Source organism: Nicotiana tabacum, chromosome 2 (assembly GCF_000715075.1).
Source record: "Nicotiana tabacum cultivar K326 chromosome 2, ASM71507v2, whole genome shotgun sequence".
Taxonomy (NCBI): Eukaryota; Viridiplantae; Streptophyta; class Magnoliopsida; order Solanales; family Solanaceae; genus Nicotiana; species Nicotiana tabacum.
This window is the reverse complement of record NC_134081.1, coordinates 93,446,034-93,473,692: the sequence shown is the minus strand read 5'-3', so window position 1 is coordinate 93,473,692 and position 27,659 is coordinate 93,446,034. Positions and strand designations below refer to the sequence as shown.

Sequence of the window (27,659 nt, the reverse complement as noted above, 5' to 3'; positions counted from 1 at the left end):
AATTGTAGAATTTTTCCAGCAGGACTGCATTCCTTCGTAAGGCTGTAACATGTAGCCAATGACATTACGGAGAGCTTTAGAAACTAAAGAGCAACAGATTGAAGTGTCGAAATGAAAAGAGAGGGTGAGAGATTCATCACCAATATTTGATTGGATCTCTAATTACCCCTTAACCAAGGCTCTAAAATTAGCATATACTGCCTATGCCCTTCATCGAAGAAAGAAGACACTGCCTATTATTCTAGCTATATTCTTCCACGACATGCTGAAAGGCAACCAGACAAACCAGTATGATAGATACTCTTCATCTCCACAGATAAGACTGGAAACTCAGAATAATAGTAGTTAGTATTATAACTTCACATTCTATGTCATCGGCATGCTCCTTATGTCAGTGATATATTGATAACAGATAATAAATTGAGACCTTTTTACTTGAAAAGAATTAAACTCCCTTTCGTTAGAGATAAACCCGCCCACTCTTTTCATACCAGAGTGGTTCTCCTCAAGAATCAAGATGATTTAGATTCAATCACAAACAACTGCAAATAAATTGCTAAAATGAACACCTATAATTTTTACCTAGTATAGACTCAACAGAGACGAGGAACATATGAAAGCAGTACGTATAAGAAATTTGGATTACAAAACTATGAATATGGAATTACCTTAACAATTATCTAGTGGTAGTATCATGTCTGTTTAAAAGTAAAACCTCAACTCTAGACAAGAATACAACCCGACCACAATTTTATGGAAAAATTGTTAAGCATCCATAAAAATGAGGAATACATGCTCAACTAAGGCCAAAAAGGGCATGTCGTGCGGCACGAATAGAATTTGTGTGTTCTATCCGCAGACTCCTGTCTCACAAGGAAAATCTCAACCAGAATACGATGTTAGTGCTTTGATTTCCTCTTTTAACTGATAGGACACAGAGAACACCTTTCGGACACTTCATGGCGAAGTGAACAAAATCAAAGACTAACTTATCATCTGCTACCTTCTCCACCATGGTATATACTGCACTAGCAATCCATTCGCAACCACATTACCACAAACTAACATCACATCTCCGAGTGACAAAAAATACAGACCAAGCAAATCAGCACCACTGTCGATGGACTGCAAAATTGTCAAATGTATAATTCACGTAAAAAATGGGACCATAAACAAAGCAACTGAATGACCACCAAGGCTCATAATTTTTGCACCTCGAAACCTGAAAAGACCACTATGCTTCTGCACCTACCATGTGCGAGTGCTTAAGTACTGGAGGGTGGTTTTCCCTGACTAATTGATGTTAGGCGTTTAATAAGACTACCCTTCAATGATTCAGGAATTCGTGAGATAAACATTGATTTGGCATCTGCAATTAATAACCTCCTGCAAGACCAAAACATTCTTGGTGTGAGATGAAAAGAAAATTGCGAATATTAAGGCATGTTTAAGCCTTGTCAGTCTCAACGTCAGCTCTGAATAAAAGTAGTAATGGACTCCATGCTAATTTCCCGTGCAATACAAGTTCAGCAAATACATTCAACAGGTTTTCTATAGTTCAAGAAATGACCAATAGCCAAATGATATCCATTGATCAGTAAACCTCTAGCCCACCATTGTATTCACATTTTTTCTTTGTTTGATTGACCGCAATTCTTACTCAACCAAGTTCATCACGGCCACAATGTACAAGTATCAATAATGCATTACTCGCTGCGACGGGCTACCTCCAAACAACAAAAATTAACAGCAACATCAACAACAAGAAGATAATTACAATAATAAGAAACAATGATTTTTGGGGTGCTCGAATGGTATTTTTCCTTTACATTCTTAATCAAAAGCATTTCGCATTACAAGCTACAAGGATTATAAGAAAATAATACAGTGGCAAGCCGAGAGCAAGGAGCACAACAAAACAAATTAGAGGGCACACTTCTCACACACATCATACACTTCAAATTGGAAAAAAAAATATATAAAAAAAAAAAAAGGAAAAAAGCTGGAAATTGACCCTTGCAGTGGAGACGACATGTAGGAAAGGATCGAGGCAAAATCAAAGAGCACATGATGTAAGCGGCGATGCCACCAGGGGATTCAGGGAATATTTACTCGTTATCAGTTTACAACAGTCAGATCATGGATTCAAAGAGGGAAAACAGAGCATTCTTCACGCAACACACTAAAGCAAGAAAAGCAGAAACAAGGAGCTTGCCGATCACTTACCTTATACAATAACAACGCCTCAGTTTTAAAGTCGGCTATATGAATCCTCACTAACCATCTTTCCTAGAAAGTATAGGACCTAATGTAAATGTATTAACATCGCTAAAACATAGCTAACTATTGGTGTCACTCATATAAATCTTTTTCTTCCGGTGTGCCCTATCTTTCGCTAAGTCTGAATTAAATCTGCATTGATTCCAAGAGATTATAGGTCTTTGGAGACAACTTCCTTCCATGTGAGTTTAGGTCTACCTCATCCCTTTTGACACGTTCATCACTCACCACAGTCCCATACCTATGATGCATTTGGAGGTCAACGCATGACATGACCAAGCCATTTCAAGCGACATTTTCTCATTTTATCCTCAATGTGTGCTACTTGCACATTCTGGCGAATGTGGTCACTTACCTCATCCCAAAAAGAACCCAATTTACCAATCACTGTCCATAAAACCCAAATAGCCAATCGCTGTCAGTAAAAATCAATTAAGTATGCCTTAATCCTAAAATTAATAGAGGTTGACACTATAAGATTCATCTGCAGTAAATCCATTCCATTCAAGCCCATTTCGTTTCAATACCAAATAAGCTTTACCAATCACAAAGGTTCAACATATTGTTAGCGAACAATACTTTCTTTGTCCCAAATTAAATTAAGTATGGCCGGAGAAACTTTAGGCCAAAGGAAAAAAGAACCAAAAAGAATGCCTTCTTTGGTACATTTACCAATATTAGACACATCAGTTTCATTATGAAGCACTATTGAGTAGACCATGAAGCACTACTGGGCTATTTATGAATGCGAAACACTGTTGGGCTAATTTTAAAAACTTCTCAAGCAGGAAAATGCAGGAGGGGAAACAGAAAAGTCTTTGGTATGTTTCACGGAAAAAGATCAGGGAAATTTCACCTTCCTTCTTTTTATTTTAGATTGTCCCTAAACTAGTCCACTTTCTTAAATATAGATATTTCTTCGGTACACTTATCAAGATACTTCTTCTGCACACTTCTCCATGCTTTTCTCATTATTCTATTATAAAGAGATACTTCGGGACCAACTTTAATCCTAACAATGTAACTGATTTTAAAATATAAACAATTGAATTTATATTTCTAGGTCACTAGCAAATAGATTTATCCAAAGTGTGTCTAATAAAATGAAGAATAACAGTGATAAATAAAGCAGAATAACAATGTTCTCAGTGTGTGTTACAAGTAAATAAAGCAAGGTATTTGTAACCTAAGTGGGATGTAGTTGTTCCGAGTTCCTAGCCTACACGTTGTGTATGTGGCTAGTGGGGGGCGAGATCTCCATTAACTATAACCATAATAGCATAACGGACGGGGGCCACGATTTCAGGAGGATCCTGGATGTACCGGAATTAGTCATAGGAAACGTTTAGTCTGTTCCGGATACATACTTGGTGAATTTCTTTCGGTTACTCTTGTCCCGTATTTGAATGGTCAGCCCCTACCATGATTCTTCAGCTCTCTCGGCTATAGCTTCCATGCTCACAGGTGTCAAACCACTCCTACCATATGTCACTACTGTGTTGTGCCACGTGGTAAGACCGATTTTTCCCAATACAAACAATGTCAAAGTTTTTGCAACAATCAATTTTATGATCATTTGGACTATAGTTCTAATTTTCCTTGATAACTGTACCAAAACCAAATAGGAGAACTACAACCACCAAAGAGCGAGTATTAAACTTAACCAAATAACAAAAATGAACCTTCTGCTCTTCTAAACCCAAATAGAATCAACCAGATGGATACAACTTATAAGACCTAAAACCCCAGCTTAACCAGCTTTGATATTGGTAAACCAACCAATTATGTTTTCTTAAACCCCTGCCCATTCCCCCTTTCGTGGAATCCCCAAAGGCATTAATTCTGAACAATCAGTAGAGGAGTTAATTTCACAGTAGGATTTCTATTGGAAAGAGTTAAAAATACAATGGTCTTGGAAGTTCCATCTATATTCTTGGCAGTAATTAACTTTGTCATGTTTAACATGTAAATTCACTTCAAAGTCGCCTTTTAATCTTTCTCCCATTATCACCCTACGCAAGATACTCCACGTCCCAAATTAACCAACGTAGTTTGACCAACACAAAGATGAAAGAAGAAAGTTTGAATGAGATATTGCGCTTCAATTTGGCAGGAATACGCAAAGATAAGAGTTTGGACATGCAAATCCATATAAAGATGTCAAACCGAATTCCAAAATATATGCAACTACGCCTCAAAACCGAACTAACATGTAAGCGCATACACAGAAGCGTTAGATACATTTTTGAAGGTTGTGAAATACAACATTATTTAATGAAAAAAGTGATCATAAAAGAGAGCAGGTCAAACAAATTCGAAATAAGCGAATAAGAAAAAAACTAGGTAATAGCACCCAGCACGTGTTCAAGTTTCCCATAGTATCTAATTTCTCAATTTTAGTATTGAAACAACCAAAGAAGAGGGGAGCAGTTTCGGACTCAAGGACAAACAAGTACTCTTTATTTCTTAAATGTACTAATTCAAACTGCAAAGTTAGAGAAACGTACTTCTTCACATTAAAGTCTGATGCTTCATTGCCTGCTTGTGCCCCCGATTTCTTGGAATGCATAAAAGCATAGACTTCTTCTGACCAACCACACGTTCTTAAAACTAATGAAGCCTCCTTATGAAGCCTGAAACTCATTAGAAAGATAGGGTTAAAAATCAGTTTGAGCAGACAAGATAATACTGTTAAAAGTTTATTTAGCAGGACTAGGAAAGCAGAAAGTACTTCATTATCTCTAACCACCAAACAAGATGACAGCAAAAGGGAGCTTCCCCATTAATTATGTACATAGCTTGACAACAAAACAAATTAGAACTTATCAGCTCGGCTTCATCGAAAAAAATGTCCTACTCAACTTCCTTCCTCAGAACTCTTCTCAGTACATTGTTAATGAGGTCAAGATAAGATATGGCTGATCAGTAACCAACATCATAAACAACTGAGAAGAACAAGAGAATGCACAAATCGCACACCGCTCCACAACCTTGTCTTAGACTCTCTTTTTCTTTTTCTTTTCTCCTCCAAACCAGTGATAAGAGACTTTTTACTGTAATCACTTCCCCACTAAAACTGAAAGCAGAGATGGACCAGAACACAAAATGGTTTTCCATTCAATGGTGAGTAGTGACAAGTACGGATTCGGAAGGGATGAGTGCTTCCAGTTTATTAATTCAAAGGATATCTGGCCTAATTAAGAGACAGAATAATGTAAGGCAAAATGCTTGGCACCCTATGGACCTATGCAATCAAATGTAACACTATAACGATTTCATTTTAGCAGCACATAACCTCAAGTTCTAACAAATGTGGGACAAGTATAATGAGTTCAAAAGTTCAATCCCTAAAGTATAATAATACTAAGGACGAGGACCGCAGGAAATGCAGAGATAGAATAACATACTCCTTTTTTAATTCTTCCACCTTCGCACGAGACTGAGCATCTTGCTCAAGCAGGATGCAGTCATCTGGTAATTTTCTCTTTGAACCTGAGATAGAAGAGGATTCAACATGGCCATTTGACATCTCCTTTTGTACAGAAGTCCGCTCAGCTGCCTTTTCATCATTCTCCCCATTATTTTTATGCACATTTCCCCTCAAGGGATTAGTTGCGACACTCTGGATTTTGCCATTTCCATTTGCCTCTTTGGCGGATGAATCCCTTCCTGCAGTCTTTCCATTACTCAAACCATTATCTTTATGGGGACCGTCTGCTACAGAGCTGGTTGCTACACTCGGAAGTTTCCCATTTCCATTTGTCAAGACATGTGATCTTGTCATCTGGCCATTACCACAACTTTTCCTAATACCGTTCCTGCCTGGCAATGATGTAACCTCTTTCTCTGTAAGAACTGATGCTCTCACGTCACCATTTCTATTGTCAGATTCTCTTTGATGAACAATAATTTTGATATTCCCAGAAGTAGGTATCTTCTTGATGGAAGATCTTTCAAATATGCTCAACTCCCTCACTGGGCTCGTATGCACTTTACTGACCTTAGAAATCATTACATTTTCTTTCTCAGAGGGGTGGCCTAAAAGGTGTTTGCCATTTTCCGGTTTTGCTAAGTCACAGGTCGAGATTTTGGATCTAGCCAAGCCATTGGAATGATTGGACTTTGACCCATTAACTGATAAACATGTCTTGGTGGGTGGTGACCTCTGCTTGGTACGAGAGAAGAAAAGGATGTACACCTTCTCTGACAACACTTCTTGCAAGGTTGAAAGAGAAACAAAAGAATCATTACAGCAGTACCAACGACCCACAGCATCCTGTAAACAGCCAACCAAAATCAAAACACAGACATCAGGCAACACAAAACTATGATTGGCTCCATCATCTTATTATTATCATCTTTGAATATACAGAATAAGGAATAACGAAGAATAAAGAAAACATTGAGACTCTTGTAAGCTTGGCCAGACAGATATTTTTCCACCCACTAATGGAGTTCACGGCATGACAGCTTATGCATGAGAAACTATGAATGTAATTTACCTTCAACAGGAGACATTGAGACTACTGTTTTGAAAAATATGAGGGGAAATTAATAGGAAATGAAGTCATCCATGTAGAAATTCACAACTATGATTCTGGCATACCTTGATATATGCATAATAATGCCCTGAATCCGGGGAAAAGCCTGAGTGGACAATAGTTCCAAAAAGATTGTATTCTGGATGAGGATCCTGCAAAATAAGGAACATAAAGTAACTTGACTATGAGACAGAAGTACCTTATTGATCAACTTATTCACTAGAAGTTGAGTGTTCAATCAGCGAGGATGTGCAACTCCACATCGTTCAACTTTTTAAATGCGAATAGGCACACTACTATTCTGTCAGCAGGAGTTACAGGTACAATTCTTAAGGAGGATAGGTCAAATACTCATATATGCACCATAGACTATTATGCCTAAATTGATGCAAGTCAATATAAAATCCATTGTACCATGAATCAACAACATCTACGCCTTAGTCCTAAATAAGTTAGGGTCGGCTATATGAATCCTCAATGACCATGTTCTCCATTTAAATTCATCTCATGCCATCATTATACAAAATAAAATAACAATGAAAAAGTACTAGAAGTTCCCTATATTTCCTAATAGCATAAGAATCTCTAATAGGGCTAAAAGACTCCTAAAAGGCATACAGCTAAAAGTAAATGTATTAACATGACTAAAATATACTCACAGCTACCTGGTATCGCCTATATAATCATCTCCTTTCTTTCTTCATCAAAATAAATCTATTTCTTCCAGTGTGCCCTATCTTTCGAAAAGTCTACAATGATTCCAAGAGATTGTAGGTCTTTCAAGACAAAAAACAAGAAAAAAGAATGCCAAAAAATAGTGTCTCTCTCCCAAAAACAATACACAAACCAACTCCCTGAGACGCACAACCCCATCCAGTTTACCTTCTCCAATTAAGATTCTAATCCCATCTGTTAATATCATGAAATTGCCTAAATCCAGAATTGGGTACATATAAGACCACAGATTTCCCAACTCGAAGAATGGAAAATATGCATATGTTAGAGCAAGGAAGAACGGAAGCCATTAGCAGAAAAAACCACAGTGTCTTTTTTTGGATTAAAAGTAAATATTAGTAGAATTACTATCCTGTATTAAAACTATGCAGTTTAGCACTTTCTTCTAAGCAGATTTACAGACAGTGTAGAGAAAGTGCGAGCAAGCTATGAAATTTGCACCTGTGATTTTGATTGGAAACCCCAAAAACTACCTGCATAGATTCCAAATCCAAATGAATTATCACATCAGTATTCCCTAGCTCCCAATGTTGGTTATTACATAGTTGGAATTTCTTACTAGTGCCACCCTATCTTGATTTGTCCAAGACGTGGTAGTAACAATTCAAGAATTGGTAAGACACGGCATTAGTCTTAATTGGATAACCCATAAACCAAATGTATACATTCCAAATCCAAGTGAATTATCACAGCAGTATTCCCTTGTTCCCAGTTGGAATTTAATAAAAGGGCCTCCCCGCATTGATTTTCCCAAGCAGTGGTATTAACAATTGAGGAATTAGTAAGACAGGGCAATTGTCTAACAAAGGTGTTTTGATAAACTATTACAGATGGGACAAGATCAAACCCAGCTCATTTTTGTCCCTTCTTCTTCCCTCTTGTTCCTCTCTCCCAGTTACACCAGTATGGAGCAACATCATAGTCTCCCATCCTCCCTCCGGTAGCTCTCACCCATCCTGGCATCTTCACTGACACATTTATAGCTCCCTTATTCAAACTATTAGCATCAGTGCTTCCTCCTCGCATACCCTAAGATCATCATCTCTTACTCTTTCAATACCTTGATGATTTATCATTGGTGGCAGCTCCACCCTCTTGAGTCCCCCCCCCCTTCTTTTCTCCTACCCCACATCATAATCGTGTTATAACTCTACACTAACCTTTGCAATCAAGAATGTAATTTTTTTCAAGGGCAATCAGAGTTTTGGATCAAACATGACAGATTGTTGATTATACCCTGTATTACTTCGACTTACCAAACCCAAGGGGAGAGGGCAATAATACTATCTTAATATCCTCCTTTATTTTTGTAGTACCATCTTGGTTCATCTTGATAATAGATCACCTTTACCTTATCAAACAAATACTATCTTAATGTCCATCTGGGCCACCAAACAACCCCTCCAGTTGACCTAGATAAGCTTGTGATTGCCTTAAACATTTTTTAATAAATGCCTCGACTGAAGACAAAGCACAGGAGTTAGGGGTTAAGCTGCTGACTATGGGGGCTTGGAGGAGTAGCGGGGATGTGAGCATTATGTGGACCACGACTGCGCATTGCATTAGGGAAGCTGCTAGAGAGGTATTAGGGGTCCCGAAGGGTTACTCTAGTGGTCACAAAAGAGACTAGTGGTGGAATGGAGAGATCCAAAGAAAAGTGAAAAGCAAGAAAGCGGTGTATCTGAAGCTAGTGGAAAGCGTAGACGAGGAGGAGAAGAGGACGAGTAGGGAGTGGTATAAGATGGCTAATAAGGAAGCAAAGTTAGCAACTACGGTGGCTAAGACTGCAGGATTTGGTCGTTTGTATGAAGAACTTAAGGGCAAAGGCGGGGGATAAGAGGCTACTCAGGCTGGCCAAGGTGAGAGAAAGGAAGGCCCGTGACTTGGACCAAGTGAAGTGCACGAAGAAGGTAGAGTTTTGTTGGATGAGGGGCATATCCGCAGAGGTGGCAAACTTACTTCAATGGTCTCTTGAACGAGGAAGGGGACAGGAACATTGTGCTGGGGGTTTTGGAATCCTTCGAGAGTCGTTGCGACTTTGTGTAGAGGTCAAGGGGGCTATGCGTAAGATGAGCAGAGGGAAAGCGACTAGGTCAGATGAAATCCCGGTAGAGTTTTGGAAAAGTGGGGGCAGGACGATCTTTGAGTGGCTCACTAGGTTATTTAATGTCATTTTTAGGACGAAGAAGATGCCCGAAAGAATAGAGGTGGAGTACGATGGTTCCTTTGTACAAGAACAAAGGTGATATCCAAAATTGCAACAACTATTGAGGTATCAAGCTGCTTAGCCATACTATGAAAGTCTGGGAGAGGGTGGTGAAGCTGAGGGTGAGGAGGAGTGTGTCTATTTCCGAGAACCAGTTCGGGTTTATGCCGGGGCATTCGACTACGAAGTCATTCATCGTGTTAAGAGATTGATGGAGCGGTATAGGAAGAGGAAGAGAGACTTGCATATGGTGTTCATCGACTTAAAAAAGGCTTATGATAAAGTCCAGAGGGAGGTCCTATAGAGATGTTTGGGAGGCTAGAGGTGTACCTATGGCATACATTAGGGCGATTAAAGACATGTATGATGGAACTAAGACACGGGTAAGGACAGTAGGACGGGACTCGGATCACTTCCCGATCATGATGGGGTTGCACCAAGGGTCGGCACCCAGCCCTTTTTTGTTTGCCCCGGCAATGGACGTACTGGCGCGCCATATTCAAGGGGAGGTGTCGTGGTGCATGTTATTTGCAGATGACATTGTATTGATTGACGAAGCAGACCCTGGAGTCTAAAAATTTCAAGTTGAGTAGGACTAAAACAAAATAATTAGAGTGTAAGTTCAATGGGGCGACTCGGGGAGTGAAATGAGAGGTGAGGCTGGATTCACAATTCATACCTAAGAGAGAAAGTTTTAAGTACCTTGTGTGATGACTCGCCATGTCATCATGCCACATAAGTGCCATTTGGCATATATTAATGCCATGTGGAAGCTTACATAGGAGGAATGCTTGCATTTGTGAGAAGATTCTAGAGAAGTATGGACATTTCCTTTGGAAGGTCCTAGATGTTTATGGATTTGCTAGGAAAGTCCTTGGAATCTTCTAGGCTTGTAGAGAATTCTAGAGAAAGCCCTTATCTTGTAAATATTAAGGACTTGTGTAACAATTAATATTTGCACACTAGCCCCTAGGAGACTAGTATATAAAGGAGGCCATTCATTTGTAATTCATCAAGCAAACAATTCAAGTTCTCTCTAATACAAAGCTTCCATTAACAATTCTCTTGTGTTCTTTCTACCATTCTCTTAGCGATCTTGAGTGTAGTAAGGCTGACTTGGCATAACAAGAACGTGAACAAATTGTCAAGTGCCGCACGTGTACTTAGTTAATTACTAAGGACGTGACAACGTGGTATCAGAGCAAAGGTTGCGACTAAGGGAATGGCGAACGACGGAGAAATTAACGCTGCCAACACTCAAGCCAACGTCATCCAGGATGCTGCTGGCAAGAGCGGCCGTAACAAAAAGAGAAATGCCACCAACAAGGGCCAGGAGGTGCCACCCGAGGTTGTGTCAAACGAAGGGCTTACATCCCAAGAACCATCTGCCACTGAGGCGAGCGAGGATGAAGTGGAGGTCCTGCCTGAGGACGTCTCGCTCGGTAAAGAGTGGGTGATGAAGATGAACGCGGGGATGGACACCGTGGAGATCTTTGGCCAACGCTTGGGGAAGGTGGAAGGCACCCTTAGTGTTCTTGAGGGGCACACTCTTGAAGAGATTGAGAGCATCCGAAATGACTTGGAGGGACGTACACAGACCGAGATGGAACTAAGGCAAACTATCACTGCCTTAGAGTGCAGACTCATGGAGGCTTTGAGTACTATCGATGCTATGAAGGCAAAGATAGAGTCACTCGAGGAGCATGTTAGTGCTGGCGTGACCGAGGCAGCTAGCAATGTTGTGGTGACGAGGGAGGCCAAGATCGAGGCTCCCAAACCCCCGGTGTTCAAAGGTGTTCGTGATGCGCAAGAAGTGGAAAACTTCCTTTGGCACTTGAAGAACTACTTCAAGCATGGCAAAGTGAAGGACGACGAGGCCATGATCAACACTGCGGTGTTGTACCTCTCAGATACTGCCATGCTATGGTGGAGAATGAAGATGGCCGACGTGGATAAAGGTATATGTACTATTAGCACGTGGGATCAGTTCAAAGCCGAGTTCAAGCGACAGTTCTTTCTAAACAATGTCTTGTACGAGGCAAGGCGCAAACTTAGGGAGTTGAAGCAAACAGGGAGCATACGTGTCTATGTTAAGGAATTCACTACCCTTATGCTTCAAATCCCCAACCTGACCAATGATGACTTGTTGTTCCACTTCATGGACGGGTTGCAAAATTGGGCTAAACAGGAGTTACAACGCCGGCAAGTCGCAAATATAGACCAAGCCATAGTGGAGGCCGAATCATTGATGGATTTCAGGCATGACAAACACGACAAAGGGAAAGTCAAAGAATCAAAGTTTAACAATGTCAAAGGTGGGGGGAGACCGTGGCAAAGGCAAGGAGATACAACAACAATACTACAAGACTCAAGATTCCAAAAAGTTGAGTGGCCGTCAGGGGTACGCCGAGAAGAAAGCGCAGGCCGAGAAGAAGGGATGTTACATATGCGGAGGGCCTCACAGCTTCAGGAATTGTCCCGACCTAAAGAGCCTTAACGCCATGGTCCGTGAACGGAAGGAGCAGCCGCAAGGAGAGAGTTCGGGAACCGCACAATTAGGTATGATCGGATTATGCGGTGCTGTCACAAAGCAATCTATCCAACCTACCGAGAATGGAAACCAGTACGTGGATCTCACCATCAACAACAAGCCTGCTCGTGCAATGGTGGATACTGGAGCAACTCATAATTTCGTGACTGAGGCTGCCGCAAAAAGACTAGAATTGAAGCTTGCTCCAACCAACTCCCGCGTCAAGACCGTGAATGCCGAGGTACAAAATGCTCGTGGGGTAGCTAATGGAGTTGGTGTCAAATTGGGAACTTGAAAAGGTATGACAAACTTTACCGTAACCGCTATGGATATCTTTGACATCATATTGGGACAAGAGTTCTTTAGACATTGTCATACTTTGATCGAACCCTACCTCCAACATCTCTTGGTTATGGAGCGAGAAGGAGCTTGCATGGTACCTACAGTGTCTATGCCACACGGACAGAGCCAAGCACAACTCTCAGCTATGCAGGTTATAAAGGGGATCAAGAAGGGGGAGTCGACGTTCGTGGCAACCATCGCAAGTCTGGAGGAAGACAAGAGTTTTCAAGAGACACTGCCACCTTGCATAGAGAAGTTGCTTGAGGAAAACAAAGATGTCATGCCCGAGGAGTTGCCTAAACACTTGCCGCCTAGGCGAGAGGTGGATCACAAGATTGAGTTGGAGCCAGGGGCTAAGCCACCCGCATTTGCCCCATATTGTATGGCACCGCCCGAGCTAGAGGAGCTTAGGAAACAATTGAAAGAGTTGCTAGATGCTGGTCACATTCGCCCATCAAAGGCACCTTTCGGCGCACCAGTATTGTTCCAGAAGAAGAAGGATGGATCACTACGCTTATGCATAGACTACCGAGCACTTAATAAGGTCACGGTGAAGAATAAGTACCCAATCCCGCTCATTGCTGACTTATTCGATAGACTTGGGCAAGCCAAGTATTTTACCAAGGTGGATCTTCGCAAGGGCTACTACCAGGTTCGCATTGCAGAGGGGGATGAGCCAAAGACAACATGTGTGACGAGATATGGAGCCTTTGAGTGGTTGGTGATGCCTTTCGGCTAAACCAATGCACCTGCCACATTTTGCACCCTTATGAATAAGATTTTCCATCCCTACCTTGATCAGTTCGTGGTAGTCTACCTAGACGACATAGTCATCTACAGCAACACCTTGGAAGAGCACATGAAGCACTTAAGGAAGGTTTTCCAAGTCTTGCGGGAGAACGGGCTATACATCAAGAGGGAGAAATGCGAGTTTGCACAATCAAAGGTGCACTTCTTAGGCCATGTTATTAGCAATGGCGAGCTACGCATGGACGAGGCTAAGGTACGTGCTATCCAGGAGTGGGAGGCACCTATAAAGGTAACTGAGTTGAGATCCTTCCTTGGCCTTGTTAACTACTATCGTCGGTTCATCTGTGGCTACTCAGCAAAGGCCGCACCATTGACTGAGTTGCTAAAGAAGAACAAGCCATGGGTTTGGACGGAGCATTGTCAAAGGGCGTTTGAAGACCTCAAGGCAGCTGTAACAGAGGAGCCAGTCTTGGCATTACCTGACTTTGCCAAGACATTTGAGGTGCATACAGATGCCTCAGATTTTGCCATTGGGGGTGTCTTGATGCAGGATAAGCATCCCATAGCATTTGAGAGTCGCAAGTTAAATGAGACGGAGCGGCGTTACACAGTGCAAGAGAAGGAGATGACTGCTATTGTGCATTGCCTTCGTACATGGCGACATTATTTGCTTGGGTCGAGGTTCGTGGTCAAGACCGACAATGTAGCTACTAGCTACTTTCAGACGCAGAAGAAGCTCACCCCAAAACAGGCTCGGTGGCAGGATTTCTTGGCCGAATTTGATTATGTACTAGAGTATAAGCCGGGCAAAGGTAACGTTGTAGCCGATGCCTTGAGCCGGAAAGCCGAGCTTGCTGCAATCACTTCAACAAGATGGGACATTCGTGAGGCTATAAAAGAAGGCATGCAACACGATCCAGCAGCCAAACAACTTATCGAGTTAGCCAACCAGGGCAATACGAGACGTTTTTGGGTCGAAGACGGCCTACTACTTACCACAGGTCGGCGGGTCTACGTGCCTAAGTTTGGAGACATTAGACGGCGGATTATAAGGGAGAGTCATGACACAATGTGGGCTGGTCATCCAGGCCAACGTCGCACTAGGGCCTTGGTTGAGTCAGTCTACTATTGGCCACGCATGCGAGATGACATAGAGTGTTATGTGCAGACTTGTCTTGTCTGTCAACAGGACAAGGTTGAGCAACAAAAACCCGGAGGACTTTTGGAGCCACTACCAGTTGCAGAGCGTCCATGGGAGAGCGTGACTATGGACTTTATCACTTGCCTACGGTTATGGTACTATTATGGTGGTGGATAGATTTTTCAAATATGCCACCTTCATGCCCGCCACACCAGGTTGCACCGCCAAAGAAGCCGCCAAGCTATTCTTTAAGAATGTGGTGAATTATTGGGGCTTACCAAGGCATATTATCAGTGATCGAGACCCCCGTTTTACTGGGAACTTTTGGAGAGAATTATTCGATATACTTGGCACGGAACTGCACTTTTCCACTAGTTTTCACCCACAGACAGATGGACAAACGGAACGGGTCAATGCCTTACTAGAATGCTACTTGAGGCATTATGTAAGCGCGCATCAGAAAGATTGGTCAAGGCTCCTAGACATCGCCCAATTCTCTTATAACTTGCAGCGGAGTGAGTCCACGGGACGGACACCATTTGAGCTAGCCACAGGCCAACAGCCACAAACTCCACATTCATTACCAGCCGCGTTCGAGGGAAAGAGTTTGGGGGCTTATCATATGGCTAAAGGATGGGAGGAGCAGCTTGACACTGCTAAGTCCTACTTGGATAAGGCAGCTAAGAAGATGAAGAAGTTTGCAGATCGTAAGCGGCGTCCCACAGACTATAGAGTTGGGGACATGGTCATGGTGAAGTTTAATCCAAGACAGTTTAAGGCACTACGAGGCATGCATCAGAATCTGATTCGCAAGTATGAGGGGCCATTTAAGATAGTCGCCAAGGTAGGCAAGATCTCATACAAGCTTGACATGCCATCATATCTTAAGATCTACCCTGTCTTCCATGCCAGCATGTTTAAGCCCTATCATGAAGACAATGATGATCCAAGTAGGGGCCAATCAAGTCGAGCGCCTATTACTATCACCGCCTCGCACGACCGGGAGATTGAGGCTATTATTGATTACCAGGCCAGGCGAAAACAAGGGCAAAAAGCCACCGCAATGTTCCTCGTCCATTGGAAGGGGCAATCACCGGAGGAGGCCACATGGGAACGTTATGAAGATTTATGGCAATTCAAAGATAAGATCCGAGAGTTTATGCAGCAACATTGCGCCGCGGTCGTCGCAACATTAGGTGGGGGAGAGTGTGATGACTCGCCATGTCATCATGCCACATAAGTGCCATTTGGCATATATTAATGCCATGTGGAAGCTTACATAGGAGGAATGCTTGCATTTGTGAGAAGATTCTAGAGAAGTATGGACATTTCCTTTGGAAGATCCTAGATGTTTATGGATTTGCTAGGAAAGTCCTTGGAATCTTCTAGGCTTGTAGAGAATTCTAGAGAAAGCCCTTATCTTGTAAATATTAAGGACTTGTGTAACAATTAATATTTGCACACTAGCCCCAAGGAGACTAGTATATAAAGGAGGCCATTCATTTGTAATTCATCAAGCAAACAATTCAATTTCTCTCTAATACAAAGCTTCCATTAACAATTCTCTTGTGTTCTTTCTACCATTCTCTTAGCGATCTTGAGTGTAGTAAGGCTGACTTGGCATAACAAGAACGTGAGCAAATTGTCAAGTGTCGCACGTGTACTTAGTTAATTACTAAGGACGTGACACTTGGGTCTATTTTACAGGGGAATAGGGAGATCAACGAAGATGTTGCACACCGTATTAGGGCTGGATAGATGAAATGAAGACTTGCTTTCGGTGTTTTGTGTGATAAGAAGGTTCCAGCAAAACTTAAAGGTAAGTTCTACAGAGTGGTGGTCAGGCCGACTATGTTGTATGGGACTGAATGTTAGCCAGTCAGGAGCGCCCATGTCCAGAAGATGAAGGTAGCAGAGATGAGGATGTTGAGATGGATGTGCGGGCACACAAGGCTAGATAGGATTAGAAATGAAGTTATTCGGGACGAGGTAGGTGTTGCCCCTATTGAGGACAAGATGTGGGAAACGAGGCTCAGATGGTTTGGGCATTGCACAAATGCCTCGGTAGGGAGATGTGAGAGGTTGACATTGGAAGGCCTAAGAAGAGGTAGAGGTAGGCCGAAAAAGAATTGGGGAGAGGTGATTAGGCAAGACATGGCACAGTTTCAGCTGACCGAGGACATGACCCTTGATAGGAAGGTGTGGAGATCGAAGATTAGGGTAGTAGATTAGTTAGTTGAGTGTTCTCCTTGTTCATACCAATAGTATTAGTATGTACTTTCGTATTCTGTTGGTATTAGATTTCTATGACTACCTGTTGTTTCTCTCATTTCGGTCATCTTACTATCTGGTTGTTATTTATGCTGCTTTTACATGGCTTCTCGTTGTTGCGCTTCTTGTTTTTCTCTTTATGAATGTGATGCTTATGTTTCACTGAGTAGAGGGTCTATTGGAAACAACTTCTCTATCTCTACAAGGTAGGGGTAAGGCTGCGTACACACTATCCTCCCTGGACCCCACTATGTGGGATTATACCGTGTTTGTTGTTATTGTTGTTGTTGTTGTGTTATTTAAAACTTTTAGGTCTCCTAGGATTAAAAAAAAAGACGAATCGCCAAAATGAAGAGAAAACATCACAGATGCCGAAGATAAATTCTCTGCCTTAACAACTATATCTAGAGTTAGAAATCGAGAGAACGCCATGTATTGATGCCTACGTGTAGCCTATCCGGCTATAACAAGGACATTTCAGTTACATGTGAAATCATAGTCAAGTTAAATGGCGAAAAATCAAAGACACAAAACTCATTGGCATAAAAGGTTACCCATTTTGAAAACAAACTGACATGGTAGGCTCCGGTGAAGTGCACTAATACTGAAAAAATACCAATACCACATAACTATTTCTTCAAAAAGAATGGTAAAATAAAAGTTTTACTTGGCACCACGCTAGAACATCTTCAGCAGAAGATGGTTTGAATTTAATTGGGAAAGAATTAACCCAATGGTGGGGAGCAAAACAGTATATGTTGAACTTAATCTTTACACACATACCTGACTCGCTTTGCACATGTAGCTTGAAAGCACTAGAAACTCCTCAAAAGCAATAGGCTTATCGATCTTCCCACCATATATTCCTTCAAACCTCTATCCATAACCAAAGCAAAGTTAGCATTGGCAGTTGAATATAAAATAGAAAAGATAAACATTCCAACAATTTTGCACCTTGAGCTGAATGACAAGAACATTTGGCGCTTGATGAATCGACATTTGCTTCCTTGCTGTCACCAATTTCTTACAGCTAAACAAGCATAAGTCCTCAGTCCAACAGCACAGTTATCATAAAATATGTATCAAGAAAGAGGGATAAAATACTCACTTCTCACACTTGTACTTATTATTGCCATCCAAAACCTCGGGCCGAAAAAATCTCTGCATAGCATCTTTGAGGGAGCTACTGTGCAACACATCAAGACTTATATCCATGATCTCGTCCACCTTATTTGACTCAGCACCACATGACAAGCACTTGACCTGGCTCTGTAAAGCACCCCCGAAGATTTCCTTAACAATGGTATTTCCATTCCCATCGGCACCACCACCCTTCCTTCTTTGCTGCTGCAACTTCTTCAACCGCAAACAGGTGTTGTGGCAAGCGTCAATGACATAGCGCAAGAATTCATGGGCATCCTCTTGTCTCCCATACCTAAAATGCTGGGCAAAAATCTTTAAGCAATGATTAATCTTAGACGGAGTATCTAGGGCTGATTCAAGACTCAAAGACCTAGCTATTCGCTTCTCTAATATGCAGAAAGGACATTCACTCTTCTTCTCTGAAGCAGCTGTAGCTCCAGAATCACCTGCACAATAGAAGGACATCTTTATTTCAAGAAAAGCTAAAAACTAGGGCATCAATCAAACATTCAAGTGCTAAGCCAACTATGCATCAATCATAAAGATTAGTTTATGTCAGCTCTATAATATACTACAAATATCATGCTTCAATTCGAAACTAATTGAGTGACTTGAGTCAGTGATATGAATCCTCAATAATCATAACAAATACCAAGCCTCAAACCAAAGTAATCAGACTTATATTATGTGAATCCTCAATAAACTTAAAAACCAACAGCTCAATCTCAAACTATCAGGGTCGACTACAGGAATCCTCAATAACCATAATAACTACCATGCCTCAATACCAAGCTAATTGGAGTCGGCAATATGAATTCCAATTATAGTCCTGCTCAAATTGGGCATGTAATGATTGAATGCTCAAACAAATTGGCTTAGCCCATGTACGAAGTAAAAATACACCCCCCCCCCCCCCAACAACACACACACAGAGGCGCACACACAATAAAGATGAGTATAATAAATAAATAGTGGAGGAATTACAAGAAGAGGAATGTTGAGATTGGAGGCAGAAAAAGGCAAGGGGAGGGGTGTAAGTGAGGCACTGAAGAACGGAGTTGAGATAACAGGTATTGCCGAGGTTTTTGAGCCCTAACGGTGGACCAGTTTTGCGTCTCTGGCTGAGCAGATTCGGCTGCCAATTCATTTGCAGCAAATAGGCCATTAACGACCTAATTCTTCTTCCTCCGCCGCCAGCACCGCCGCGTATGGGCTGCCCCAAAGCCGCAGCCACCACGATCGCATCGCCTCGAATTCCTCTCTCTCTATCTCTCTTTCTACGTTTCGCTTTTCTTTTTCTCCTGTTAGGTTTTTTCCAAATTTTGGTTGAGGGAGGGAGATTTCCAGAATAATGAGATGTTTAATTGTTGTTTCAAATTGGCATATAATTCTCTATATATACAATTTGTTTTTCGGGGTGGGTAAATAATAGTGTGGCGTTAGTATGTTTTGTATTGGGTCGTTGTATAAAGAAAGAGAAGACGAGGAGAGTGTGAAAACAGAGAAGTCCCCCCACCCACCCCCCATAAGACAGACGTACCCTTCTTCCCAACTCCCAATCCTCTTTTGTCCTTCCTTGCCTTCGGGCCTGCCCTTTTTTTCTTTTTTCTTTTTTCTTTTTTCATTTTCTATTCACTGTTTGTTTTGGATAAGAATGTGCCGCCAACGTTTATAGGTAGTGGTCCGACCAACTATGCTGTATAGGGTTGAGTGTTGGTCAGTCAAAAACTCTCATGTATAGAAGATGAAGAGTAACTGAGATGAGGGTGTTGAGATACATGATTGGATGTACCAGGAGGGATAAGATTATGAATGAAATAATTCGGGACAAAGTGGAGTAGCCTCTATTGAGAACAAGATGCAGAAGTCGAGGTTGAGATGGTTTGGACATGTTAAGAGGAGAAAAATTGATACTCCTGTTAGGAGGTGTGAGAGGCTGGCCATGAGGGGTTTGAGAAAGGTCCAGGTAGACCAAAGAAGTGCCGGGAAAAGGTGATTGGGAGCGTTGACTCACCTTACTGAGGACATGACCCTTGATAGTAAAGGTGTGGAGGTCGAGGATTAGGGTAGAAACCTAGTTAGTAGTTGTTTGTTTCCCTTTTTCTTACATGTAGTATTAGTAACACTCATGTCCTTTCATATTCTTAGATTTATATAACGTCATGTTATTTAGTTTAGTTCAGTTATCGTCTTTCCTGTTGTTAGTATTTGGTACCACTTATTCTTCTCTCCTTCTTTCTCCTCTCTCTTCATTTTCCTGCCTTTTCCCCTCTTATTCTTCTCCATCTTTTTCTTGTTCTTCCTCTTCTCATATGTCTGTATAATTAAGATCTATAACAAAGACTTAATTTTATTAAGATGTTATCATTCACATTCATTACTTACTGCCATCACCGTCTACCATTATCAACTACTACCACCACCATCCTCAACCATAGCCGCCGCCACTACCACCATCATCCTCAACTATAACCACATACTCACCCACCTCAACTATCACAACCAATCACCACATCACCATCAATAACCATAGACGGCACTGTCCACCATTATAAACTATCATCACCCATCATCACGTTCCTCAATTACAACCACAAACGCCACCCACCTTTATTAACTATCACCTTCCACCACCACCATCCTCATTCATAATTGCTATCGTTATCAATCACCACTAGCTACTACCTAGAACCATCATCATTAGATTAATTAGTATTTTATTTAAACTTTATGTTTATTAATTTTTAAATAAAGATAAATTTTATATATTAAGATATTAAAAAAACAAACAGTCTTAATCATTTAGTATTCAGATCTTAATATTCAGATGTGTATTCAGATTCAAATGTCTTAATCTTAATACACATCTTTACATTCAGATATGTATTCAGATTCAGACGTTTTAATCTTAAAAAAATAAAACAAATGAGACCTTAGTATCAAAGAGTTCATGTTCGAAAGTGTTAAAATAAAATAGCGACATAAGCACGGAGTGATTCGTAAAATGCTTATCTTTATATAATTTGAATAAAACAAGCTGAGTTCAATACGTAGGTATTACTAACCAATTAATCTTTTCCCTTTTCCATGAGCATTAATGTGATTTTCTCAGCTCTCAAGTTTAAACTAACCATGGGTATTACTGTGTGAAACTTCACATGTTCTTTCTATTCAGGTGTAGGTAGTCCGTATCTTCACATATATGTCTATTTTATTGAGCGTCTCTCAGAGAAAGTGCCTAAATTGTTTCGCCTTTTGTGTGGGTTGGAACTTACCCGACAAGGGACTACCTTAGGACCTTTATATATAGTTTCTATCACCGTTCACTAGGGCTTTGGTTATTGGCTCCCCTATCATCAGGTCACCAACTTCCTTGACCTGCCCCATGCTACTCGGATCAAAGCATAAGCTAGTGATGCTTTCAGCTACTGGACTTTCACCATCTAGGATGCAACATTCGGGCTGGTTCGCCTAGCAGCACGGCACTTGTATTGCTCTCCCACAATCCCGTTTTAAGGTTTATTTAAGTTGCTCCTATTTCGCTCACCGCTACTACGGGAATCACTTTTTTTTTCCTTTGCACAACTTGGGAAGGAAATGATCTTCACATAAAAATGAAAGAATCTGGAGTGACTAATGAAAAAAATATTGCAGAATCAAAAAACAAACAAATCAATCGCCGAGAGCTCGTGTATGAGAGTTGATTTGACTAACCGAACTATGGCGGATCTCAAATCAATGATGGGGTCTGTTTTGATGCCTCCTAAATGTGTGTCCAAATTGGACCAACTCTTTGTCAGGCTATAGTTCCCTCAAAGTTATGGACCGACTCTCTACTACTTAACAAAGTTTCTATGCTAGGTGTGGCCTTCTCAAACAAAGTCAAAGTCTACATTTGTAACAATCTCATTCAGTGATTTATCTCGACCCTTGATTGGTCCTTGTCCTATATACAGAAAGAATTTCACGGATAATCGTCATTAAGAAACATTTCTCACTATCTGAAGTGAGCACAACTTGAATCGGTAAGCTGTATGAGTTATTGATACATATAGGAGTCTTATATCAGTATATAAAAACATTATATGTATGATGCAATAAAATATGCACAAGGAGTATTAAGTATTAACCTCAAGCCTTAAAGACAGACAAACAACTCATGAGAATACAAATACAGAGGAATAGTGAAGGAAATTTGAGACAAAAATTCCTTCATTAGAGTCAACGTAAGAGATCTGCCAGAGACAGAAAATATCTAAAGCTAATCCCTACATATCCTCGCTTATTCATCACTTTTAACTGTTCAGTAGTAGCAGCCAACCTTTAAGAGTCCTTTGTGACAAGAACTGCTATCAAGACAACAGTGGATACAGCCAGCCCCATTGGATCTTCCACTTATCAGTAGCCGAGCAATCCCATTCTGCAAATCTCATTTTACCAACACGAAGTCATATTTGTTTATATAAGTTCTATCATTCTGAAATATTCTGCATAAACATTAAATACATTGCCGTATACTCTGATTTACAGAGCAGAACATTGATAATACAGAAAAGAATATAACAATCTAATTGTAACAACAGCCTTGTATATATATGAAAGAATTTCATCCAAGTGGTGCACAAATTCAAAATGTCTGCAACATATTGTAGTCCAGCTTTTTTCGTGCAGAACAAGGTACAAACTCTCTACATCACTCAAGTATACTGTTTTTGTATCTTATTCTCAAATATCACAAAATCCTCCAAATTCAAAAGTAGAAGCAACACTCAAAAAGGTCGCATCCACAGGTACATTCCCTAGTCAAAAATCACTGTGTTTCACTATGGCTTCACATAAAGCAAAAACTGTGAGCCAGTATGTCAGATAATGCATCATTGAAAAGCACTTCCATCCCCCAATAAGAGCATAAAAGAACTTGAACGCTTGCCATCATTTACATGCAAAAAATCAAGATAAGTTGCAACGCTGCTCTTCACATACATCTAGTTATTGGAATTTGTAGATGGTATTAAAGGTATAGATTGAGTGGGTTGAGACTCATCTGAGCTTCCTGGGAAAGCTGCCTTTTTTAGCTTGTGATTATTATATGCAGCTACACCTGCAATAGCTGCACAAAACACCACAACTTTATATGTTAATATATGCTCATGAAGTAGTTCCATTAATTATTTCTCACCATACATGAAGACACAGAAGGCAGAAGCTCAGAGTCATTCCAACATAGGCAACTAGTACGAGGAAAAAGCAAAAAACTTCTGACTCAACATGAAGATCACAGCAGCATTACACCTATCACTCTCCTAGTTACTTAGAAATGTTACTACTGACAGCCATAACCATCAGTTTGCATCTGCCTCCAAAGAAGCACTACTAGAAGTTGCGATTATGTTAGTTCAATCTAATGAAAATTTGGAAAAACAAAACCATTTGCTCAAGGTCAAAGAACCCATAGGAATATACCATGGTACAGTCCATTCTCAAAAGCTTTATAGTATGAACAAACTGACAGAGATATATCAGAAGGATTAAGCAGCTACCAGGCACTAAGATGAAGCAAAGCAACAAGGATATATAAATACTCTGCATAACAGCACATGTAGCAAGGATGAAGATTTAATGCATGCTTTTTCTTTCTTTATAGAGGAAAGATTCCTTGTCTGAGAGAAGCCCCCTTTCACACACTGTTCCTCCTCGCTAGAAAGAGCAACAGCAATCTCTGGAACCCAAACAAAAATGCATTTACTGATCTCATCGTTTACGGAATCAATTTTTTTTGACTTGCAGAAGAATATGTAGAGCTCAGGAAGCACAGGAGATTACCAAACCTGGCTATAATGCACTTAAATAGTTAACGTAATATGTTCCTGGTGAACCACTCAAGGGGATTAGGAAAGGAATTTTGACAAAAAGTTTAGAAAATTTACCAATAGCATAACCAAAAAGATTAATTAATGTCAATTTTGTATCCGCAAAAAGTAGGGCAGAGAGCAGCACAACGACCCAATCTTTGACAACTCCAGCAACACGAATTGTCAGGGCACTTGTATGTTGAATCACCAGAAAAACAGACAGATTCAGGGCAAAGGTACATAGAGAATTTAGGGTTAGAATAAGAGGATGGAAGCTCCATGTCCTCTGTTCGTCCATCTTTGGTTTCTCCAAAAAGATCCATGGAATTAACAAACAAAGAGCGCTGCATTTTTGTCAAGAAGGTTCAATCAAAAATGAGTATTAATCGCGTCGAAACAGAAAAAGATAATGTCAATACATCAAGCTCTTAGACATAAAACTGCATGCCTGCATGGGCTGACATAGTACATCACAGATATGGGGTTGAGCTTCAGGCCCTTCCGTTTCACCAGAATCTCCATAAATATAAGCCTCAAAGCTTCTCCAACTACACCTCCCATTTGATAGACAACACCTACCCAGTTAATATTTATTTCCCCATAAGAAGCCACAAGTACACCAAAACTGATTACTGACATTATGAGAAGCATTCTGCAGCTCATCACTTCGAGTCCAGCTGCTACCCCCAGAATGAAAACTGCTACAGGCACTGCAAAACAAACCAAAAGAGAGGATGATGCCCTTGGCACAAATGAACAAAGGAAAACAGAGTACGGGAATAGGTGGTCAACTAGCCCAGCCTCTAAAGCTATCTATCAAGCATGATGAATCCCATGAGAGCTATTCCTATGAGCTTATTTCTATTGTAAAACTGTATTTTGCATAATATCATCTATGGTGGACGGCACCATAAAACACCTGGAAAGCAGTATACTTACTGATTGCTTTCAGCATCTGAGCAAATGAAACTGAAATATAGAGATAAGCAGTGTTCCCAAGCCAAAGTGTCATAGCGAACATTGCACCAATTGGTATGACCGAACTCATGTATCTGCATATTAAAACCACAACAGCATTATTGAATGATTTATAGTATAATTGAAAAACAAATCTGACAAAAGAGAACCACAGAAAAAGAATAAGAAAAACAATATGATTGTTTAATATGGATGAATTAGAATGCCGGTAAAAAGCTAAGCCCGGAACAAGAGATTCTTCAACTTTTAAGTTAATTTCACACAAATAGCAAGTAAGAAAGTTCAATGTTAAACTTTAGTTTCTCCTGTTAATTGGTAAAAACCATTGGTAACTACATTAGCATAACTCCGTTTTCTACTAATTTGATTTAATTAATTTTTGTCACATTTATAATATCAGAATTTAAATACGCATCAACTACGTAATACGTAATCATCTAATGGAGAACATGTGGAGGCTACAAACTGCTTTTCATTTTTCTAAAGAACTGATGAAAAAGAATAGTTTCTTTTTGAGAAGAAAAAAAGGTGGTTTATTGTGTAATTTTCTTATGTTACAAGTACATGGTCTAATCTTTCAAACAAAGTGAAAATCGGTGTCACATCCAAAAAGCATAGCTGAACCTGTAATATGGGAACAAAGGACTAAATGAGCCTAGGTAAAAAAAAAAAAAGAAGAGCTAAACTAGAAAAGTCGGCAAAAGAAATAAAGGCCTTGGATAGAAGTCAACCATCTGTAAGACAAATATTTGACATGAAATTCTTTCACTTGAATACTCACATATCTAGAGTCATCCCTTCCTCAACTTTCATTATCTGCATGAAATTACCTAAATTAGCACTATAGGCTGGCATATAAGAAATCATTACAAAACTAAAGGTGAATACTCCTTACCTTCAGAACCTTGGTAAGCACAAAACACAGAATTGAGGAGAAAACCATGTGAAGTAGAGTCAATCCAAGAGGATAAGGAAAGTTTATATCTTTTGAAGACAAAACCCACTGCAACACACATCATTATATTGCAGGTCAGATAAAGGAGCTACAATAAGTCACACATGCGAACTAGTCTTAAAAGCAGCAATTTTATTGACTTAAAAGGGACCTCAATAAGATGCTTATCTAGTGAATACGATAGCGATGAACAGAACCGCATAAAGATTATCCTAGAAGATGAGAATCTTTTCACTTCATTAACTTCTTCAAACTGGTAAAAAAGACTTTTGACTGATTGAAACTAGTTCTACTACTACTTGATGTTCTTTTCGCTTCGTTTTCCTACTATCTTGTTGTTGTTAATGCTTGGTGATAATGCTTTTCTTTTCGTCTCTCTTGAGCCAAGGGTCCGATCAACAGCCTCTCTGCCTTCAAGGTAGGGTAAAATCTACGTAAATATTATCCTCCCCGACCCCACTTGTGTAATTACATTGGGTTTTTTTTGTTGTTGTTGTTGTTGTTGTTGTTGTTGTTACTGATTGAAACTAGAATGCAGCCTTAAGTTGAGGGTTAAAGGAGAAAAATGTTTTAATACCATTGGACCAAATAAATCAATGAATTCTAAGATACTGGTATACTACTACTTCCATCCAAGGGAAGGTAATAGAAGTTCAATATCATTGAACTCCAGATTTATTGTTATCAAATGTCTATAAATGACTTTATTCGCTTAATTATTTGATCTTTTAGCTTATCCTCTGTATCAACTCATAAACACGGAAATAAAGATAGAGTTAAGGATAGGCCCAAGTCTTTTGGATTTTGACCTATGAACATTCACAATTCACACTACCCTTAGGAGTTAGGGCGTAATTTCACACCCTGCAATAACGTCAAACTTCTAGTACATGTAACATTACTCATAGTGAGAACCATGTTTCTCTCACCGTTAAAAGCGGATTCAAAATTTTAAGTCATGAGGTACCACTAAACCAATACTCTTTTTGAACATAGGGGTGAGAAATTAGTATAAATACATGTTTTTTTTTTTTTGAATATTTTGAACTATATATATATAGAGAGAGGGGTCCGAATTGAAGGCAGTGGGTAAAGTCACCCGTAGATCCAAGACACAAAGCATTACTCCAGTATCAAATAATAGGCACAAGACAAATGCAATACAAATAAGCACATTAATTTAGAGGCAAGTGTATTTACGTGCTTAATTAACAACGTAGAAAGGGAAAAGAAGCAACCTTGTTGAAGAAGATCTGACCACTAGAGAGTGCAATATAGAGGAGAAGATATGAATATGTTACCACATCTTCGCTCACCCATTTTTTCTGCGGATCCGCCATTTCCTGCACCCCTCACACTCGGCTTGAATTCACTGTGGGACTTGATATTTGAAAAGAAGTTAAGTGTGAAATGGTGGAGTGGAATGGTTAAAAAGTGTGACGAGAAAGAATACGGAAAGAGTGCTCAGTGTTCAGACTTTTAGCGCGCCTGACTTGGTGGATTGGTTGCTTCTTTTCCCAGTTCTTATGTACCGACTGCCCCTCGTTTACTTTCCTTCTACTTGCATTTTTCCATTTCCCAATGGATTAAAAACATAATATAAGGACTCCTTTTGTTTGACGGAAAATGACTTAGTTTAAAATTTATGCACTAAACAGTGTACAAAGAGATTATACAATAAAATTACTTATTATGTAAAGAAAGATTGTAAATATTAATCCGATAAAAATAGTAACTAACTTGCTATTGTCATGAACCAAAATCTATAAAGGTCGTGATGACGTCGTACGCCACTGTCAGGCAAGCCAACAATAATTACTTAATTGGGTTCCCATTTTATTATTTTTGAAATCATATTTTTCTTCAATTTAAATAGTAAAGAATGTGGATTTACAAAGTAAATAATAATACTTTTAATAAATTCAATACAGAACA

At 40.1% G+C, this 27,659-nt stretch overlaps 2 protein-coding genes across 5 annotated transcripts; both read right to left on the bottom strand.

The window, feature by feature from the left end:
* Positions 1–614: 614 nt before the first annotated feature.
* On the bottom strand, positions 615–19,433 carry LOC107760698 (ubiquitin carboxyl-terminal hydrolase 25). Of its 3 annotated transcripts, none has more exons than XR_012701753.1 (9): positions 18,924–19,408; positions 17,905–18,385; positions 17,751–17,826; positions 17,580–17,672; positions 6,887–6,973; positions 5,688–6,556; positions 4,788–4,913; positions 1,215–1,386; positions 615–1,125 (listed from the first exon to the last, which is right to left on the bottom strand). XR_012701753.1 is itself a non-coding variant. In XM_075236245.1 (9 exons), exons 1-8 carry the CDS (start codon positions 19,102–19,104, stop codon positions 1,266–1,268), a joined length of 2,034 nt encoding a protein of 677 aa, XP_075092346.1. In that variant the 5' UTR covers positions 19,105–19,408; the 3' UTR covers positions 615–1,125; positions 1,253–1,265. The 3 variants fall into 3 exon arrangements, 2 of the variants coding, with proteins under 2 accessions (XP_075092346.1, XP_075092344.1); XM_075236245.1 differs by having other exon boundaries at positions 1,253–1,386; XM_075236243.1 differs by having other exon boundaries at positions 615–1,386; positions 18,924–19,433.
* A 2,573-nt stretch (positions 19,434–22,006) lies between these two features.
* Positions 22,007–27,287, bottom strand: LOC107810055 (putative sugar phosphate/phosphate translocator At3g14410). Of its 2 annotated transcripts, none has more exons than XM_016634787.2 (7): positions 26,963–27,286; positions 25,665–25,772; positions 25,551–25,585; positions 24,731–24,843; positions 24,240–24,501; positions 23,867–24,135; positions 22,007–23,049 (listed from the first exon to the last, which is right to left on the bottom strand). In XM_016634787.2, the coding sequence occupies exons 1-7, from the start codon at positions 27,062–27,064 to the stop codon at positions 22,925–22,927; spliced, it is 1,014 nt and encodes a 337-aa protein (XP_016490273.1). In that variant the 5' UTR covers positions 27,065–27,286; the 3' UTR covers positions 22,007–22,924. The 2 variants fall into 2 exon arrangements, 1 of the variants encoding a protein (XP_016490273.1); XR_001653556.2 differs by having other exon boundaries at positions 22,913–23,049; positions 23,480–24,135; positions 26,963–27,287.
* Between the last annotated feature and the right edge of the window lie 372 nt (positions 27,288–27,659).

Excerpts from the sequence above, each read along its gene's own strand:
- LOC107760698 (XM_075236243.1), bottom strand. The coding sequence starts at position 19,104 with ATGGCCTATTTGCTGCAAATGAATTGGCAGCCGAATCTGCTCAGCCAG. Across the intron at positions 6,557-6,886 it reads ATTATTATGCATATATCAAG|GATGCTGTGGGTCGTTGGTA; the intron begins GTATGCCAGAAT and ends GGCTGTTTACAG. Across the intron at positions 4,914-5,687 it reads GTGGAAGAATTAAAAAAGGA|GCTTCATAAGGAGGCTTCAT; the intron begins GTATGTTATTCT and ends AATGAGTTTCAG.
- LOC107810055 (XM_016634787.2), bottom strand. The coding sequence starts at position 27,064 with ATGGCGGATCCGCAGAAAAAATGGGTGAGCGAAGATGTGGTAACATAT. Across the intron at positions 25,773-26,962 it reads GTCAGATCTTCTTCAACAAG|TGGGTTTTGTCTTCAAAAGA; the intron begins GTTGCTTCTTTT and ends TGTGTGTTGCAG. Across the intron at positions 23,050-23,866 it reads TCTTTTTGGTTATGCTATTG|CTATTGCAGGTGTAGCTGCA; the intron begins GTAAATTTTCTA and ends TGTTTTGTGCAG.